At 60.7% G+C, this 19798-nt stretch overlaps 1 protein-coding gene across 5 annotated transcripts in view; it reads right to left on the bottom strand.

Annotated features, from left to right (window-relative positions):
- NDST1 (N-deacetylase and N-sulfotransferase 1) overlaps positions 1 to 19798 on the bottom strand; it is a 57231-nt gene that overhangs the window by 26346 nt on the left and 11087 nt on the right. For 4 of the 5 annotated variants that reach the window (XM_036014189.1, XM_036014186.1, XM_036014187.1 and 1 more), the window contains one exon: positions 1542 to 2439. In XM_036014189.1, the coding sequence (XP_035870082.1) occupies positions 1542 to 2054 (513 nt within the window). In that variant the 5' untranslated portion in view covers positions 2055 to 2439. Of the gene's footprint in view, positions 1 to 1541; positions 2440 to 11769; positions 11894 to 19798 lie in introns of those variants that run through there. The other variant, XM_028527552.2, reaches the window with a different exon arrangement.

The raw sequence follows: 19798 nt of genomic DNA, 5'->3' as shown, positions 1-19798 counted from the left end.
GGTGCAGGGTTTTGTGACCGAGCCAGCTGGGGAATGAGCCTCACCAGGGCGCTCCACTGCAGGGCTCCTGAGGGCCTTCAATGACCGGGCCCACAACACCTGCGCCAGCGGCAGAGCCCCCTGCTGCACTAAGGCAGGAGAGGACATGCTGCGGGAAACCCGCCTCGACACCGGGCTCCTCCCTGCACAGGGCCCATGCACAAGGGTGGCCACAAATGCCTGGGGATGAAGGGCCGTCCGACAGCGAACAGGGGCCACTTTGGATCCACCTCCTGCTCCCCTCCCGACTTATGCCAAGCAAGAACCTGCTCTGGGACCCACACAGTTCCTTCCACGCTGCCCGGAAGGACCCTGACCCGGAGGGCCACACAACTCCTCCCCCACTGCCTTCCAGCCACTTTATCCAGGACAACTCTCACTCTCCCGGCCATTGCATCAGCAAGTCCCAAGTGCCACACCCATCGCCACAACCCCCCCCACCCCATGCCCTTGTCCGGCTTTGTTTCTTTCTGAAAGTATCGCCGCCCACTACGTGGTACGTTTACTTGTTCACCGTCACCCACCCTAGTCCGTGGCAGTGGGATGTCTGCTCCATGACAGCAGGGACCTGGCACATTGGGACCACAACTGTGTCCCCAGCACCTAGCACCAGGCTCAGAACAAACTAAGTGCTCAGTAAATATTTGCCGAACTGAGGAACGAATGCTCCCCAGCACCCAACTAGAGTCCCAACCAGTGCCTGCTTCCATCTGACAGGCCACAGTCCCCTGGCCAGCGCCTCTGGGTGCCCCACCCAGCTGCCCCCAACCTCCCCCTCCCCAAGAACAGCGTCTCCACTGACACTTTCCGAAGGACTCTGATCCAGCAGCCATTCTCGGGGCCCCACCGGGCCCAGAGCAGCTCACCTACCTGCCCACTGGGACTTCTTCCTCCCCTTTCCCCCAATGCGAACTGGCTCGGGTTCAGGAGGTGCATACGTCCCACACTCCACCACAGCCCAGGGGGAAGATCCTGTGATCCGGAGCCCAAACTCTCTAAGTCTGGGTTCAAATCCCGGCTCTCCCACTTACAGGCTGCACAGACACGTACACATAACTTCACTCTCCTGAGCCTTGGTTTGCCCATCTGCAAAATGGGAATGTACCCCCCACCCCATCGTTCAGGAGGACCGCCAGGACAGGTTTTGAGGGCCTAGCAGAGCACATCCTCTCCTGCCTCACACCCATCCCCGGGGCCTCCCCCAGCAGCACGCCTGCTGCGGGCCGAGCTGCATGCACGGTAAGCAACGCCCCTGCCCTGTGCCCCTAATGAAACCCAAGCCTTGAAAAGCACTCACTGGGCACCAGCATGGCCTGCTGCAAATGCTTCGTGCACGCTCGCCCATCTAACCTTCACAGAAACCCTGGGGGCAGGCGCTACCACTACACCCATTCTACAGACGAGAAGAGCCGGGCACTCAGTTGATGGGAGTGGGGATGGGACTCGAGCTTAGCTGGGACTCCTGACTGCCTGGGGAGTCGGGAGCTCCTGCCCCTGCATACCTTGAAGAAGCCGATGATGCCCACGCCGTAGGCCACACAGTACTTGTCCAGCAGCTCCCGGTTCCAGGCGTCCAGGTTGACGTACTTGAGGATGTTCTCATAGATGATGAGGGCGAAGCGGCCGCGGCCCTTGTCGGTGAGCGTGGGCATGTCCCCCTTGCCCGGCGCGATCTCCGTGCGGTACTTGAAGCGGCTCGACTCCAGGATGGCCACCACCTCCTGGCCCAGCTGGGAGTAGAGGCTCTCCACGAACACCAGCACCAGCGGGTCCGTGCGGGAAGGGGTGGCCGCCTGCACAGGCTTGAGCGGCAGCAGGCGGCTGGGGGCCACGGGCGGCGGGTCCCCGCAGTCGGGCTCGGGGGCGTCGGCCGAGGGCTCCAGGCCCCGCTTCCAGCCGTACAGGTAGTAGGCGGAGACGAACACGCTGAACAGGCAGAAGACGAACAACAGGAAGAGGATGGCCTGCGGGGACACGTGCCGACACAGCCTGCGGAGGCGCGCCAGGGCGGGCATCCTGGTCCTCGAGACCGCGGCCACCGGCGCCCGGCCTGCCCTGGCCCCCCCGAGGCCCCCCGAGGGAGGAGATGCCGGAGTCGTCCACCGACCAACAAATTCACAGACACTTGTCAGGCGAGGCCCTCAGTGGGCAGCAGGAGTGGAGGACCGGGCCGCGGGCCCTTCCTCCCAGCCAGGGGCGCCGTCCGCAGGCTGGTTGTGCTCCTTCCTTCCTCCGCGCCCCTTTATGTCACCATGGCAAACCCCCACGTGGTCCTGTGCACAGCAGAAGTGCCCCAGGGCGTCAGGGCCTCCTGGGGCGGCCGGGCAGCTGGCGGGAGGAGACTGGCCAGGCCCGGGGGTGCCACATGCCGCTGGCCTGGTGGGGCCCCCGGGGCCAAGGCTGCGGAGAGAAGAGTCAGAGAGGGAAGAGTCAGAGTGTGGGCTTTGGGGGTCCACTGACGGTGGATGCACAGGACCTGACCTAGGCAGGTTCAAGTTCAAGTGCTGCCGCCCAGCCTGGCTGAATGATTTGGGCAAGCTCCTTAATCTCTCTGAGCATCAGTCTGCCTGCTTGCAGGATGGGGCTGACATCAGTACCCACCCCACAAGACAGACGGGGGTAGTAAGTCCGATGATGTATATATGTCACTTACAGCAGCATCTGGTGTCTACAATGGCCGTTGCTATTTACTGTAATTATCGGAGTCCAAGACTAGACCAAGAAAACTCCAGAAGCAGGAAGAAGTGAGACAATAAACACTTCCCAGACCTGGGAGCTGGAGGTGGAATGCTAAATCTCACGCGAGCATTCCCCTCAATTACCCGCAGTGCTTCCCCCCATTTCTCTCTCTGAACGGGCCCAGCAGCCCCATCTGTCGGATGAGAAGACCGAGGCTCGTGCAGAGCAGCCAGGCCAGAGCTGTGAGGCGTCAGTGGCTTAGCCGTGCTAGAAGGCCCCTCTCAGCATCAGTGCCAGCATCTGCGAAATCGCCACCCCTGCAGCGTAGGCCTGGGGCCGAGGGAGAACCCGGCGAATGAGTGGGAGGAGCTGGGCACAGGACACACTTAAGAAACGGCAGCTCCCGCTACCTGCCCCAATGCAACCGGCACCTCTCGCCCTCAGGGCACGTGCCCACCGTCCACACTCCGGGATCCCGAGGGACCGGTGGGCAGGGAGGCATCTCCGTTCCTGGGCCTGTGTCCACCCAGGCCCCTGGGCTGACCCGGGACAGGCATGCCGCCTGGACCAGTCTCCCTGGAGAGTTCATGAAGACCACACACGCACACCCACTGCACTCAGGACCCAATTTCACCCCCGAAGAGCAACCCCCACCAGAGCCCTCGAGTCTCCCTTCAACACGAGCCGAAGTAGCTTCGGAAAGGGGTCGGGACAGCACTCCAGGGCGGTGGGGATGGGGACAGGAGAAGAAGGTGAGAGGGCCTGGGCTGGTGCAGCCCGGGGGGGAAGGCAAACCTCAGACACAGACTCGGGGGGAACACCTTCCAAGTCCCCCCCAGCTCCAAGGCTACCTGGGGTGTTCGGCACGGGCACAGCACCCAGAGACCCTGACCTTCGTTTGAGGACCTCGTCCCAGAGGCAGTGACTGCAGACGTGTATACAGACTTCCCCGCAGAAACACAAACCCCAGCGCCGTTCGTCAGTGTAGCAGTAAAGGGCGGCGTTGCAGCAGCGAGTGCCTAGCATGGGGACTGCCTTTGGCAATCGTGATGCAAGTGGGTGACGGCGTCCCGGGCAGCCCTTCGCAAAGGTCAGAGGAGACGTTTACTGACACACATGTATGGTCGCCGTGTCGACCGTGAAAGCGAAAAACGGGTATGAATTTTTACCCGCATCACACTTGGGGTAAAAATTTTTATGCCTAGGCCAGGAACTGGTACTAACTACAAAAGGAAAGTTAACAATGAATATCTCTGAGTGGTTTATATTGTCCTCTTTTTGCTTGTTTCTTAAACTTTCTACAAGAATCATTTATTATTTCTGTGAAAATAAGAAAAATAAATGTTTTTGAAAGATGTGCTCAGGAGCAAGGGGCAGGGGCATGAAACGAGGACACGTCCGAGACGCCAAGCCGGCTCCCGGTGCTGCTGTGCTGCGCTGTGTGACCCCACGCACACCCAGCCCCTCTCTGGGCCCCCTGCCAGCACCACAGGAGTCCAAGGCCACCAAGAGGACAGGCACCTGCAGTGTAGGGGGGCAGTGCGCCAGGAGGGCGTTTGAAAGACCTGAGGGCCACCTAACATCCCTGGAGGGGAAGGCCCAAGGAAGGCTTCCTGGAGGAAGTGGTACCTGACCCGACCAGAAGAACAAGTAACTGCTGACCAGGTGTGGGAGGGGGGAGGGGCACATACCGTGGCCTGGAGTCAAGGGAATGTGGGGAGCTTTCCAGGACTCTGAGCGCCAGCTGAGAGCAGGAGAAAAGGGGCAAGCTTCCTGGGCGGAGTCAGGAGGGCTGGCTGACTGGTCCTATCTGTACCCAGGCTACACCTGTGTCCTATAGCCCACTGATAAGGGCAGCCCTCTGCCCTGCGGTCAAGGTGAGCCCCACCTCTCGGCCTGGGGCCAGGAAAGGATGCAGTGGGTGTGGAGGCGGAGCTGCCCCAGTGGTGCGAGGCTTGCCACCGAGGCATGGGACCACCAACCCCACTGCCCTGGCAGGCCTGGGCGCTGTGGTCGCTGACCCCCAGCCTGTTGCACTGACAGCCTTTCAGCGTGTGCACTAATGAAGCCACTGGCGACATCTCGGGCTTCTGGGGGACACAGACCCTTGTGGGAATCAGACAGCATTTTCTCACCAAAGCTATGCCCATGCCCTGGGAGAGGCTGCAGTGGTTTTGGGAAGTCCAGGCCCCATGACCCCAGACCACCCGTGGACCTGACGCCCTAGGCCCACAGCGCCTTACGGTCACCACGGGAGCCAGGAGGCCTCGTGCAAACCCTGGCCCCAGCGCCCAGGCGTTGTGCAATCCCGGGCGAGTTATTTAACTTTCAGTGCCCCCAGTTTCCTCGTCTGGAAAGCAGGGGAACTTGACAGACTTCCCACGGTCGTGGGGATTACACGAGCTGATCCGTCTGCAGAGCTCAGAGCCCAGCCGCATGCGCAGTGCGCAGGGCCAGCGCTGTCACCATGCGCCCCGTCTCGTGTGTTGGCCACATGGGTGAGAACGGAGCCCACGAAACACTGCGAAGCTCTGTGCGTGCTCTCTCTCAATCTCCATTTTCAGGGGCTGTGGCCTTTCCCAGGAACTGGATGGATGCGCGGGGAGGGGCCAGATGGTTTGAGGTCAGGAGGCCAGGGAGGAGGCCGTGGCAAAGCCCGGGCCCAGGCTCCAGAGAGGGTGAAGGGAGCAAGGGAGTGGGCCCGCCAGCCCCTGTCCCCTGGGGTAGGGGCGGGGGAGAGCCAGGAGCTTTGTAAACAGTGTGCTGGCCTCCAGCGTGCTGGCCTCTGGTGCTGCCCGGCCACTGCAACCCCCTCCAAGGCCGTTCAAGGCCCTCCTCACAGCCTGCGTTCCAGAGCCCTGGCTCCAGAGGCGGAGAACTGGAGGGTTTCTAATCCCCCCAGAGCCACCGAGGCCTCAAGGACAGCTGCGGGCCAGGCCTTAACATCCCCGAACGCCTTGCCGACATCACCAGCCAAACCCCCGCCTCTCCCACCCAGTCGCCAATCTTGGCCATGAATCTAGGCTTTCCTAATGCAGTTCCCATTGCCTGGAATCTCTCCCCCTACCCCTTGGGGCACTTACTCACCCTTCGAGACCCCAGTTCCAGTGCCCTCTCCTCCCTGAAGTCCTCCTCATGCGCCACGCCACCCCTGTCCCAAGAGGGTCCCGTGTCTCAGGCTCCACCCTTCCCCACTAGGCAGCCAGAGGCTGGAGACCAGGGCCCTCAGGCCAGACCAGGGCGCAGACAGGCGTCCTTTGATGAGTAAAACGTTTCTCTTGATTTAAATTCAGGAGATTTTGCATGAAAGTCAGAACTTCCAAGATGTCTTTAAAAAGAGCCCATTCTGCCCTGGCTGGGTAGCTCAGGTGGGAGGAGCATCGTCCTGGTACACCGAGGTTACAGGTTTGATCCCCAGTCAAGGCACTTACAAGAATCAACCAATATACGCATAAGTAATGGATCATAAAATCAATGTCTCTCTCTCTCCCCCTCCCCCTTCCTCTGTCTCTCTAAAACCAATGAGTAAGAAAAACAGCACGTTCTGGTGACATGCGGCACACATCCCCACTGGCCACAGCAGCTGAGGCGCTGACGCCCGCGCCCCAGACAGGCCGGCCGCGCACGCTCCAGTCAGCACAGTCCCACGGCCAGCCTCCCCCCTCACCTGGCTCCCTGCCCGGTCTCTGGGTGCACCTGAGCGTGCGCTCCATGCCGAGCAGATGTGGGCGTTTCTACTGCCGGCCCAGCACTCTGCAGGCTGCAGGTCCCGGGGCAGGACCGGGACTCACTGGCCTCTGAATGGGCAGGCCCCGCCTGGCAGCTGGCACACGGAGGTCCTCCCCAAACACCGGTCTTCTTTCTTCCCCTTCCCCACATGCCTGGGTGTCCTGGGGGACAGGGGCAGGTCTGGCTGATGCCGGACGCTCCCATGACTCCCCAGGCATCGGTCCTTACTGAGTACCCAGGATGTGAAGGAGTGAACAGCTGTTATCATCCCCGATTTACAGGTGAGAAGACTGAGGCTTCAAGGTGAAGTGACTTGTCACAGTCACGTAGGAAAGTGCTAAATCTTGACTCAAAATCTTGTCATGTCTCCATGAAACTCAGGGGGTTCTATTTTTAAAAAACCAGTAATACCATCACAACCATTGTGATCGGTACTTTTACTGCTACCGTGTGCTGAGCATTTACCGTGAGCCTGGCCGTGTGCTAAGCACTTTCACACACCTCATTTCATTTAATCCTTGAAATTAATAATATTTTCACCTTTACAATGGAGAAAAATGAGGTTTAGAGAGATTAAGTCACTTGCCCCAAATCACACAGCTAGCTGGTGGCAGAGCTGAAATTTGAATTCAGACCCCATGAGAGGGGGTCCAGAGCCTGCAGGGGAAGCTTGGCCGGGATGCGGGACAGCAAGAGGGGGCCTCAGTCACAGAGGCCTCCAGCCCTCAGCCAGGCTCCCACTGTGCTCTCCCAGCCCTAGGTCCAGCTTTCCCTGCCAAGGTGCTGGGGATAATGAATGAGATGCTCTGGTTGTCATGGAGACGCCATGGCAACTCCGCACTTTCGGGAAATACCACAGTAACTGTGGCCACTGCTCAGGAGTTGAAAGTCACTCCCTACCCCACCCTCCACTCTGAAATGCTCTGATTCCCCCATAACCCTCTCTGGGGCCCAGAGAGAAAGGAGGCAGCGGTATCCGGGCCTTCCCAGAGACCAAGCTCTCCAGAGATCAGGCCTGGGGAGGGTGTCTGGCTCCGCCCTGGATGGACAGGGGGACTCCGGGGGTGCAACCGAGAGCTCCTGAGACGAAACTCCTCGCACCTTTCGTGGTCAAGGGCACTCATCGTGTGACCTGAGCGCATTCAGTGCCTCCTGTGTGCAGCAGGCCCCCTGCCAAGGGCCGCACGTTTGCCTCAGGCCGTGTCACCCCGACAGTCTGAGGGGTGGCAGTGGGGTGCCTGCCGGCGAGGCAGTTACGGGCTCAGGCTGGAGCCAGCCGGCCCAGGCTCAAGTTCGGCCTCCATTATTTACTGGCCTATGACCTTTGAGCAAATCTGGCAACCTCTTTGAGCCTCAGTTTCTCCAAGTGTACACTGGGGTTTATGCTACTTTTAGATGTGCTGCCGGACTAAGAGAGATGACATGGATAGAAGAGCCCCATGCCTGGCACATGGTGACATAGGTTAATAAACTTATCCATTTCACAGATTTGGAAACTGAGGCTCAGGAAGGCACAGATCAAATTATTAGTGGACTCAGAAAGAGAAGAAGGGAGGTCAGGGTTGGGAGCACCCTGGGAGTGCGGGACAAGCTGGCGACGGCCCCTGTTCCCTCCCTCTGTGCTGACCGGGCACAGCTAGGAACAAGCGTGGCCCTGGGCACTGAAGATGCAGGGCTCTGGGCTCCAGGCTTTTGCGTCTCTGGTGCGGGGCTGCCGCGGGCAAATGAAGGTCCCTGCAGCCCCACTTGCTCACCCAGCCCAGATCTGATTTCTCGCCTGGGCTACTCCTGACAATGTCCCCTGCACCTGCCGCATTCAAGTGCACATGAGTGCACAGACACTCATGTGGGGATTCTGTGTTCGCACGGTGCCATCAACAGGCAGGTGGGCCACAGGCACAGGAGCGGGGCTGGGGCGCTGGGAGGAGGTGCAGGGAGAGCCTCGGAAGCAGGCTTGGAAGTGTGTGAATGGGCCCTGGGCTTGGGGGCGGAGAGGTGGCCACAGGCCAGGGTCTGACAGCCCCACACGCAATCCCAGGAACACTCCCCACAGCTGACCCAGTCCCTTTCTGCCTGTCACACCCCAGCACAGTCACCTCACCAGCCACACCCCACAGCCACCTCGCCGCACCAGCCACCCAGCCCCAGCCCGCCCCACCCACCCTGCACAGCGCAGGGCAGACAATCCTCCACATTTGCTCCCCAGCTGTGCAGGAGTTCCTCCAGCTCACTCAGTCACACCCCTGGGAGGCCCCGACCAGGAGCAAATCCCTCCTCTGCTGTGTTCCCCACCCCCACGGCCCTGCAGTGCCGCCTGGCCCGGGGCCAAGCTGCTGCCCGTCAGTCATCCTGGAGGCCAGGGCTGCCACCGAGGGACTGCTGGCGGTCTGGCTCCGAGTCCAGGGCCAAAGAGTGTGCAGTCCACCCTGCAGCGACACACGGGGACACTGAGGCCCAGAGAGAGGAAAGGGTCCCCTGGGGTTGCGCTAGCCAGGCCTGCCACACCCCCGCCTACCCTGGCCTGTTTTCTTGTCCAAGAAAACCCTGCCTGCGCCCTCCCAGGCCAGCAGTAGTTGGAGGCTGGACCTGGCCAGCTGTGGATTTCCAAAGCCCTCCACGAGCCCTCCCGCTCTGTGTCCCACCACGCAATGCCGGGTTTACGCAGCCAGATGTCAGGCTGCTCTCAAGACTGGAACTCTGGCGGCCCAGCTTCATGGGCAGCTTTCCCAGGTGGAAATGGTCTCCTACCAATGGAAGGTACCCAAGGGCCTCGTGCCCTGGCCAGTTACCTCTCCTGTTCGAATCGGCTACGAAGCATCTCCAAGCTGAACGCATCAATAGTGTGGATATCATTTACGAGGCAGGACGCTCCTGTGCTGCGTGCTCTTGCTGAGCCCTCAGGACAGCACCATCACCTGCTTCCTGCTCCTGTCCCAGACGAGGAAACTGAAGCCCAGAGGGGCCCCCAAGCTGTCCCAGAGCTCAGAGCTAGTGAGCAGGTGACGGGGACCCTCAGCACAGAGACACCTGCGTTCGCACAGGTCCTCCGAGCTCGCCTGGGACCTCCCATCACTCTCCACTCCCTCTGAATGCTGAATGGGGCTTTTTCTGCCTTTGTTTTCACCCATTTTACGTGTGTTTTAACTTACAAACAACCTTAAATAAGCCTTCTTGGAGGCAGCCCCACAAAGCATCCGTCAATCCGCAAGCAAACAAAGCCTAAAACCCTGGTTCACTCCCAGGTTCTCAGCAGGGATTCATTGTGGGTTTCCTGGCAGGGAATGCCCAGCAAGAAACCTCAGGAACTCAGACCTGCTGGTTGGGAATTTGTCTTTCTCCCAACAGGTTCTGAGCTGAGCGTTTACCTTTGCACCCGCTCTGAAGAAAGGGCTTACGGAGCAAACAAACAGGACAGCTGTGGGAGGGGTGGAGTGGGGACAGGCAGGTCGGGGCCAGCTGCCGTCCGGTCCCGAGGATGGGCTCCCCTCCAGTCCCCCTGAAGCTCCCAACGCAGACCGAGATGGGCAGGCCTGTTACAGGGCATGCTCCTCATTAGCCCATTCCGCTTCCCAGAATAGGGCTGCCTCCTCCCAATCCCCAAATCCACTTACGACACACTCAAATCCACCCCTAACTATTTTTCTTAAACTCAGGTCAGAGGCACTCAAAAAGACCAGAACGCTATTTCCCTGTAAACATCATAATCTCCCTGGCTGACGGCAGCCGTCAGGGACTGAGCTCCTGGTAACTTACCAGCCGCACACCAGGCTGTGCTGAGCGCTTCTCCTGAGTTATCACACCCAGTCCTCACATCCTGAGGGGTGGCATCACTGAGATGTGCACTTCACAGATGAGGAAACTTAGGCTCAGAGAGGGCAAGCCACTGACTCAAGGCCACCCAGCTGGGCAAAGGTAGAGCTAGGACAGCCCCAAGCCTGGCCACTTAGAGCCCCTGCTTGTAACCCCTACACAGTCCTGCTGCCCAGCATTCCAGACCATTCTCCAGCCAGATCTTCAGCCCAAAGCATACCCAGAGAGAGGCTTTCTGCAGGCGACCGGCCCAGCTGCCAAAACATAGGCTAACCCAAAAGAAAGCCTTCACTGGCAGAAGGCTGCCCACAGAGGCAGGCCCCCAGGTGAGAAAGGGGGCTGCCCCACACCCCCAGTGGGGGCTCCTACTAAGGAAGAGGAGAGAGAGGCCGGAGCGGAGGTCAGAAGTGGCAGAGCTCAGTTAACCGTCACCGAGAAGGACAACGGTGACCGACGTGCCTCCCGGTCTGCGGCCCTCGAGCACGTCTGTCCCACCCGTGACCCCATTTACGCGTCATGCAGTCCCAGTGAGGGAGAAACAAGCTTCTCGTGCCCTGAACTCCTCCCCTGTCTGCCCCCCAAAGCAGGAGCCGAGGAATGGCAGTCAAGCCCAGCCCCTGCCCGCCCACCTGCCCACCCCAGGTCGCCGGGTGCCCCCTGAGCGAGTCCGAGAAGCAGGCGTGTTTGGGGGCCTCCGTCTCATGGATGCAGGAGCCGAAATCCACATGGGCTGGAGGTCCACGCCGGCACCCCAGAGCCTTGGACCCGCTCCCTGTTGCCTGCGGGCTTGGCCCCCACCTTCTCTGCGCCCCTGTCTCTTCACCCGGACGATGTGGGGAGTGAGCTGGACCAGAAGCTGATGGCCTCCTGGGGTCACAGAACCCTTCCAGGATATAACGACGGCCGTCCCTGGGCTCTCCCCCGACAGGCGCCGCAGACTCAGCGTGGCTGCGACTGCACTTTCCCAGCGAAGGACACGGAAACCCTCCGGGGCCCTGCCGGCTTTGAGGAGCCGCGGCTGTCCAGGTCCAGATGGGACTGAAGCCACAAACGCAACGCCTGGGCGGCCGGGAGCCCCTGCCGCTGCAGCCCCCCCTGCGGCCCTGCAGTGAATCTCGAACTCTCGGACCTGTCGGCTTCAGGTGGATTTGTGGACTTGCCAGCCCAGCTGCCGGGACAAGTCACAAGAGAAACTGATCCCGTCCTTCCTTCCCACCCCTGAGCCGCCACCTCCTTCTCCTCTATGGGGAAGCTGCCAGGCCAGCCCTGGCGTGGCCCCAGAGGCTAGGACGCTGAAGGAACCTGCTTCTGGTCCTGAAGGCAGAAGGGACCCAGCGCCAGGCTCCAGGGCCAGCCTGCCCCAACCTCTGGACACTGGGCCCTCCTGCACATGCGCACGCCCTGCGCCGCACACGGACGCCCCGACAGACCTGGGAGGCCTGGACAGGATGGAGAGCACTAAGGCCATGGGCAGAGGGTACGGGAGGCCAGGGAAAGAACGACAAGACCCACCGAGCTCCAGGCAGCAGCCACTCAGCTCCGCGTCACTTCTCCGCGTCCTCTCCACGGCTCCTCACTCCTCACTCAGCACAGCCGCACCTAATCCCAGAGCCAGGACAAATGGCATCACAGTCGGCCCAGTCCCCTCCCCAGCAGGGAGGGCGGGACAGAGGGAGGTGGCCCTGGGGCGCCCTCAGCCACCAACCATATCCCCAGAAGCCTCCAGCCCCCCACCATATCTCTCCTCAGAGGCCACCAGCCCCTACCCCCTGAACCTCAGCCCAGTTCAGCCCCCGGCCCAGGGACCCCTCCAGCAGGCAGGGACCCCGCCGGAGCTGCCTTCCACCAAAGAAGAGAAAGTACATCCCTGACCCTGTGCCGATAGTCCTCTGGTCCCCCTCAAGAAAGGTGGTGCCCTGACCGGTACGGCTCAGCTGGTTGGGTGGGCATCGTCCCGCAAAGCGCAAGGCCGCTGGTTTGATTCCCGGTCAGGGCACATGCCTGGGTCGCAGTTTTGATTCCCGATTAGGGCACATACTTGAGGCAACTAACTGATGATTCTCTCTCTCTCATCTATGTTTCTCTCCCTCTTCCTCCTCCCTTTCCCTTCTCTTTAAAGATAAGTAAATAAAATCTTATGAGAGAAAGAAAGACAGGCAGCAGCCAGGAGTGGAGGAGCCCTCACTGGCAGCAAGCACATCCGCCTGACCGCCCATGAAACCTTGAGCAAGGCCCTCCCCTGCTCTAGGCCTCAGTTTCCCCACCTGTCCTTCGAGGAGGAGGAAGAAAGACTGACGTGCCCTGGTGGGGCCAGCTGGTGATCAAAGCATCTGTGACGTTGGCTTTTGGCCCCTACTGCACCCCAGCTGACCCGCCAGGCCCTTCCCATCGCCCCGCCCTGTAGAGGGGGAAGAAGGGTGACTGCCAGTGTGGAGGGGGCAAACCATGCCGAGGCGTCAGGCACTAGAGCCAAAAAAGGGACTTAGGAAGCCCAGAGAGGAGAAGCAACCCCCCCATGGTCACACAGGCAGCTGGAAAAGGGCCAGGCTGGCCCAGATTCACTTCTCGGCAGCAAACACGTAAGAGTGTCCACCTGCAATGTTCCTGCGTTTTTAGAGGACACCAAGGAGGGCAGAGGCAACTTGCTAACAACGGAATTTCAGGCCCTGAGAGCAGCCACAGGAAAAAAAAAAGATGGCATGCTTGGTCACCTGGGACCTGGGGAGGGAGACGGGGCAGGCTGTCCAAGGACCCCTCGGTCACACCATGAGGGTGGCCCAGGACGCCGCCAGCCGCAGGTGAATCCCAGGCACCCCTGCAGGAATTAGCAGTCTTGGCCACCTCTGACCAAGTCACCTGAGGCCTAGCCAGCAAGCCTGGTGGGGGTGATGGGGGGACTGGCCCAGGTGGACAGACACACGGAGACCAGTCTGCCCGGAAGACGTGAAAGCCTTGGGGATCCCAGAGGCTCCAGGCCCTGGGGCCAGAGCGGAGGAGGCCAGGTACCGCTGCAGGGCGACGAGGAGGGAGGGGAAGCTTTGAGGCACTTGGAGCTGCAGAAGCCCCCTAATCTTCTGGAGTCCTGGTGGGTGTAACATGGGGCCTGTGGAGACTCAAGGCCCACATGAAAGTGGCCTTGTCCCTCCAGACTTGCTGGGGCTTGTCACAGAGACAAGAGCCCGCTGCCAACACACCTCCGTGGTGAGGGGCTCAATCCCTCAGCGCGCACAGAGGCGCAGCTGGCGGGGAGGGAGCAGGAGGCGGGCAGGAGGCCCTCGCATTCTCTGGAGCAGACAGCCAGAGTGAGCAGAGCCTCGGCAGAAAGTGCCGGGTGACCTACATATCACAGGCTCCTTCTAATGGGACCCAGGGGGCCTCAGTGAGACTCTAGAAGGTGCCTCACAGATGTCCCCGCACTCCCAAGGCTCAGGAAACAGTTCACAGGGTCAGGAGAGGAGAGCTCCAGTCCTAGACCTCCAGGGCGAGGCGGGCGAGGCATCCAAGGCAGCCGGCACAGCCATCACGGAGGCAGCCCTCCTGGGCGAGGCTGGCTCCAGCGTGGCGGTGGCGCTGGGAGTAAGCGCCACCTCCACCTCCGAGCAAACACTCCTTCGAGTTGGCTCTAGAGGCCCCACTCGCCTCACCCAGTCCCAGCCTTGCTCGTGACCTCAGTGACTCCTTCCTGGGCCTTCTGTACCCACCTGTAAAATGGAATAATGCCAGGTGGCTCCAAGGGCCCCCCTAACTCTCAGCTGGGCGATTCTGCAGGGAGCATATCAGCCCCAGAAATGGGCACAAGGACCCCACTCCCTGCAGTCAATGAGTCTGTAAGTCACCGCACTCCAGCTGGAAACACATCCTAGGGATGCGACTGGGTCCTGGGCCCCTTGCTAATTGCTCGGCCCCACTTCAGCAGGGCCTCAGCTCACACGTGCGGAAACTGAGGCTCGAGGCAGTCAGGCAACTCGGTCAGGCTCCCCATTGCAAACTGCTCAGCTGAGATCCGACCCGGTGTCTGGCTTTAATCCCTGCATTCCGTGGCATCAGCCACAGATTGCCCAAACCCACTAGGGCTTGGAGGATGCCACCGGGTCTTTGCACCTCCCACACAGAGCTCGAAACGCTGAGGCTAATGTGAAAGGCAGGTTGGTGGAGGCCGGGAGAAGGCGGGGATGGGAAGCCCTCGTGGGCACTGGGCATCTGCAGGCTGACCGGCCTCCAGCCAAGCCAGCTGTCCACCGTTGTGGCTACAACGTCCACATCACCACCAGCACACCACAGCCACCACTGTGCCATTTTTAAATCATTACACAGACGCAAAGCCTTTTCACAGACTTTGCTTTGGCGTCACATGACCACCTCGTAGGAACAGAGCTGGGATGTCTTCTCCCTTCCTCACAGAAGGGAAGTGGCATTCCCCGCGGAGGAGTGACTTCCCAAAAGCACACAGGGAGGCAGTGCTTGAGAGCGAATTTGGCGCCTGCATCTCCCGCCTCCCGGTCCAGGGCTTTGTCTCACCTCCACGCCCTTGGCTTTTCAGTGTCACCTGCACTGATGGCCTTTATGAGGCAACAGTGACCATGACTGTGCTCACCCTGCAGGTATTATACCCAGCACTTCATATAGTATCTCAATTAACCATCACAACACCCTTGCATATTAAGTACTGCTACCGTTTTCGTTTCTCAGATGGAGACACTGTGGCTCAGAAATGTGGAGCAACTGGCCCCAGGTGTCCAAGCGAGGAAGGGGCAGAGCTGGGATTCGAACTGACGTCAGTCTGGCTCTGGGGCCTGGGCTCAGAACCTCGGTGCTGTGCTGCTCTATCTGGGACAGAGGGGCCAGGAGACCAGGCACACTCCAACAGGGTGTGCATCTGGCAGGCGATGGCAAGGTTACGATAATGGAAGGACAAACAAAGCTCTTGGAGAGCCCACAAGACTGAGGTTGTTGCAAGCATCTGGGCAGGAGGCCAAGAGTCTGCGCAAGGGATATGGGAACAGAGGGAGGTGACAGGTGGGAGGTGGCCTTGTGAGACCCTGGTCAAGTGCCTTGCTCTCTCTCAATTTACCCAGCTGTTGAGAAAAGTCCCTGGAATATCTTCACAGCCCCCTCCATCCCTAAAAACCTTCGGACCCTGGGAAAACAAGCACTGCCTGGTGACAGCCTGGCGGCGAGCCCTGGGGGACTCTGAAATGTCCTTGGCCGTCCTGGCACAGCTCCACTGCTGGGAAACAGGCTTGCAAAAGCACAGGGTGGGACGGCGTGCCTGGGCACCACTGAAGTGTGGTCCCGAGGGGGCCGCATTCCGCCGTTGTCAGCCTCTCCCCGGCTCCACAGCAGCACACGCCACCCCACCCGGACCCACACCAGGGACCGAGGCCACATCCAAGTGTCCGGTGGAATGCCACTCCAGGCCTGCCCCGCCCCCACTGGCCCTGTCTGGGGCCCTACCTGCGACTCGAGTCCACTTGCTGTCGGCTCACCCTAGATGCCCCTCACTCACACTCCGTAAGGTCAGCCCTGGGAGGCAGGGACAAGGGGTCCTGGAGGAGACATTAGGGGAAACGACCACCCCCATGCCAAGGGACCCACGCAAGGCGGAGGCTGCCCGTGCCAAGTCAGTGACACCCCTCAGGTGGCAGAGGGCAGGAGAGTCCATCAGGGCCAGCCCTCAGTTCTCACTCTGGCAGGTGGAAGGGGCTCAGCCAAATCTCTACACTTAAAGCTGCCTCTTCAAACCACACATACAACATGCTCCTACTAAGTAATATTCCATGGCTCCCACCACCCACCAGGCAAAACCCCCTTAACCTGGCCGACTCCACGGGTCAGTGCTGCCAACGGCCTGCTGAGCGGGCGCAGCGTGGGCCAGGGCCTTCGCTGAGTGCTGCGCCCACACTTTCTCACCTAACCCTCACACTGAGCCTGTGCCTCGGGCACTGCTTACAGACGGGAACACTGAGGCTCAGAGAGGCTGTGTTGCCGGGAGCCTCACGGCCAAGGAGTTATGTCCCTGGCAGAGAAAGGATGCACACCCATGCCTGGACTGCAAGCCCAGGCCCTTGACCCTTGTGCGGTTCGGCCCCCTCGAGTGCTCCCGGCCACCTCAGAAGCCTGGGGCCAGCTCAACGGCTCTGTGCACAGGAGGGGGAACCAGGGCACAGAGAAAGGCCCTCTGTGCTGGTAGCAGAGTTAGGGCGAGGCCTATGGCCTCCAGCCTCCCCTCCCAGGGCTCCCAGCCCTCCCAGCCCCAGAGGAACTCCCACCCACGAGAGACGTGCCCAGGCCGACTCTGTAACAATTAGTCCACAGAATCTGCCTTTCTCCTCCGTCCAGGAGGTCTGCAAAGAGAGAAAAGACCAGAAAGGGCCCAGGAGATCTTCGTTCTTACAGGCCAGACTCTCGGTGCCCAGGGAGGTCCCACAGAACACCCCCATTCCCCTGGGGAAACCGCCCCTTCAGTAACCAGACCCTGCAGGCCCAGCACCAGCCCCCCACCCTGGGGTCCATGCCAATTCAACACCCCTGACCCGAAATCTCCGTTCTTCTCCCCAAAACCGCTGTCCTGCAGCCTGCCCTGTTTGCGGTAAACGCCAACACTGTCCTTGGGGCGGAAACCTTGCCACAGGCACCCTGTTCCTCTCACGCCCCACATCTAATCCCCTGACTCATCCTGCAAAATCGGTCCAAGTCCAGCCCCCCGCTGCCTCCCCGACCGTGCCCCCCAGAGATCCTCCCTTGCCCAAGGGACTGCAGCAGCCGCCTGGTTGGGATCCCACTCTCCCTCCAGCCCCTCCTCCCCACGGCAGCCCTGCACATCCAAGCGAGCCAGGCCTCGGCCCAGCCCCTCTGCAGCTTCCCCTCTGCTCAGACTGGACAACAGAGGCCTCTCGGTGGGCTCGGAGACCCCGCACACGCCCTTGGGCCCCACCTCCCGCCAGGACGGCTCTTGTTCTTCCTGCCCCAGCCTCCCCGCTGTCCCCTCAGCACGCCCTGTACCCTCCTGCCTAGGAGTCTTTGCGATGCTGTTCCCTCTGCCTAGAAAGCTCTTCCCCGGGCAAACCATAGCTCCCCCCCCCCGCCCCGGCATCTACTGTCCCCACACCAGAGACTTTCCGTGACCACCTGACGCAGCAGAGCCACTCCCTGAAGCCACACTTTCTGGCCCCAACCCAGCTTCATCTTTCTTCCAGGCATGCCTCACCACCTGACTGACAGCTAGTACAGGGCTGGCGTGTGCTGGTTTGTTGATTCTGTCCCACCGCTATGATGTCAGCCCCAAGTCGTGGTCTGTTTTGTTCACGGCTGTGTCCCAGTGCCTTAAAAAAAAATGCCTGGAACAAAGTAGATGCTTACTTAAAAAGAACTGTTGAATGAGGGACTGCTGCCTTGCCCATGTGAACACACCTTTCAGCTTCCGCGGCCCCTAGAAGACCGGGGTCATCTGGAGGCCAATCCAGTACCCCACCTGTGCCAGCTGAAACCCAGAAAGTGGTCACATGAACAGAGCCCCATCAAACAGTGTCTTGGGACAACTATGTGCTTGGACCAAAACAAGACAACCACATTGGTCCTTGGCCACCCTTGTGGCCACCGAAAGAGAACTTCTGAGTCTGAGAGCTGGGCCCGCGGGGCGGCTCCAGCCACCAGCAGGAATGTAGACCAGGCTGCCGCCGCCCTCCCCCGCTCCCAGCCCCCTGGAGCTGCCGGGGTCCAGCATCTACAAAGGCTGCCCCATGCCCCCAGCGAGAGGAGGCGGAGGGGGAGGCCCGGTGCCACGCCTGCCCTTTTCCTGTTGTCAGCAGGAGGAACATCAGAAGGAAGCTTTGTTCTCAGAATAAAGAGCGTGGAGCCCAGTGCCAGGCGGAAATGGGCACAGGCCCATAGGCGACAGTTTAAGGAAAAACAAAACACCAAAAAAATGGGATAGAGGATGTTTGAGGGGTCATTTGCACCCCCCACCGGTTTCATGCCTCTGGGGTGGCTGTGACATGCTGGTTTCACTTTTCCAGGCCCAGGCCCAGAGGTCACCAGAGACAGCCCCGGCCCCAAGGCAGACGCCCGTCCCGGCTGAATGATCGGGCAGCGGCCCTGCAGAGGGAGGTGGAGACAGAGGAGCGTGGCCTTGCCTGGGAGGCAGGCACGGGAGTCTGGACCCGACTTCCCACGAGTTCACATGACACTCACGGGGTCCCCACTCTGTATTCCTCAGTCTACCTGTCTGTGCATGGCGTGTCCACGTCTACCCTGGAAGCCTCCACCCACCTGCCACAGGACCACACACGTGGGGTGCCCCTCATCCTATGGCCAAGTGGTGGGGTTGTCCAGGCCACTCCTGCACTCTCCCTGGGCCCAGGCCCTCCCACCAGGGGCACAGCGCCTGCCCGCTCCGGCTGGGGCTCCCGGCCTGCCTCCTCCCCCGGCACCAGGGCCCTCCTTTCCCGAGCTGTTGCCTGAAGAATGTGAAACCCCTCTGGGCCTGGTTCAGGTGGGGCCAGGTGTCGGGGTCCTCCCTCCATCCAGCACTGGTGCCCGACCCATCCCCTCTTTCCTGGCTCCCGGGGCACTTTCCCCCACGACCCCTGGCCCCTGGGAGGAGCCCAGAGAGCTGGCCCGGGGCGGGGGGCAAGAGAGAAGCCCTGAGGGGAGAGGGGCACGTTGCTCCCACACAGCACAACTGTCACCCGGGGTCCTGCCTACCAGCCCTGGACTCCATGAGTCCAAACAGGGTCCCCAAAGTGTGTCTCGTGCCTGAATCTTCTGGAGTGGGGGTGGCTGTTGCCTGGACTGAAGGACTCGCAGACGGGACAGAAACCGAACGCATTTTTTACAAGCTTCTCAGGTTTTCTCGTACCCAGAGCCATCCTGACCTCACAGCTAAGACTTCCTCCAGGCCGAGACATCTTAGCTGGCCTCGGGGGATGTTTGGGATTTCAGCTGAAAGAGAGAAATAAACCTCAGCTGGACAGACAGCTGGATATTCGAGACGATGGGTCAAGTGCAACTCTAGGAGAAGAAACAGAGAAAGGCCTGAAGAAGGGGAAGCCCGGCCCAGTAAACACCTGAAATGACCCCACCTCCCCGGTCCCCCATCCCCTGAGGATGCAGACCTGGAACCGATACCCTCTGAAAACTGCTGATTCCAGCCTCCCTTCTACCCCCAGGCTCCTCCCGGCCCCCCGGGAGAGGGAGCCACGGGGACAGCGGTGGGTTAAAAGCTCCTCTCCTCGGCAACACCGCAGCACCTCCGGCGACTCTTTATCCGCAGCTTAAGAAGCTGTCCGGGCAGTGGCTAAGCAGCCGCAGCTTATGTGGGAGAGGATTCAGGGGCCACAGGGCAGGTGGACCCAGGGCCTCTATTAAATGGGACCTTCACAGCTGGCGGGAGCACCACGGCCATGCCTGGGCTCAGAGAGGAAGCACGTAGTATGCTCCTGCTGTGTACACAGCCCTGAGCCCGAGCCCAAGCCCGAGCGCAGTGCTCCAAGGGACACGGGACCCTCAGCGAGCCCACAGAGCAGACACAGAGGCACCACCC

Source organism: Phyllostomus discolor, chromosome 13 (genome assembly GCF_004126475.2).
Source record: "Phyllostomus discolor isolate MPI-MPIP mPhyDis1 chromosome 13, mPhyDis1.pri.v3, whole genome shotgun sequence".
In the NCBI taxonomy this organism is placed as follows: domain Eukaryota; kingdom Metazoa; phylum Chordata; class Mammalia; order Chiroptera; family Phyllostomidae; genus Phyllostomus; species Phyllostomus discolor.
Note: the sequence above shows the minus strand (reverse complement) of the source record. Positions and strands in the feature narration are given on the sequence as shown.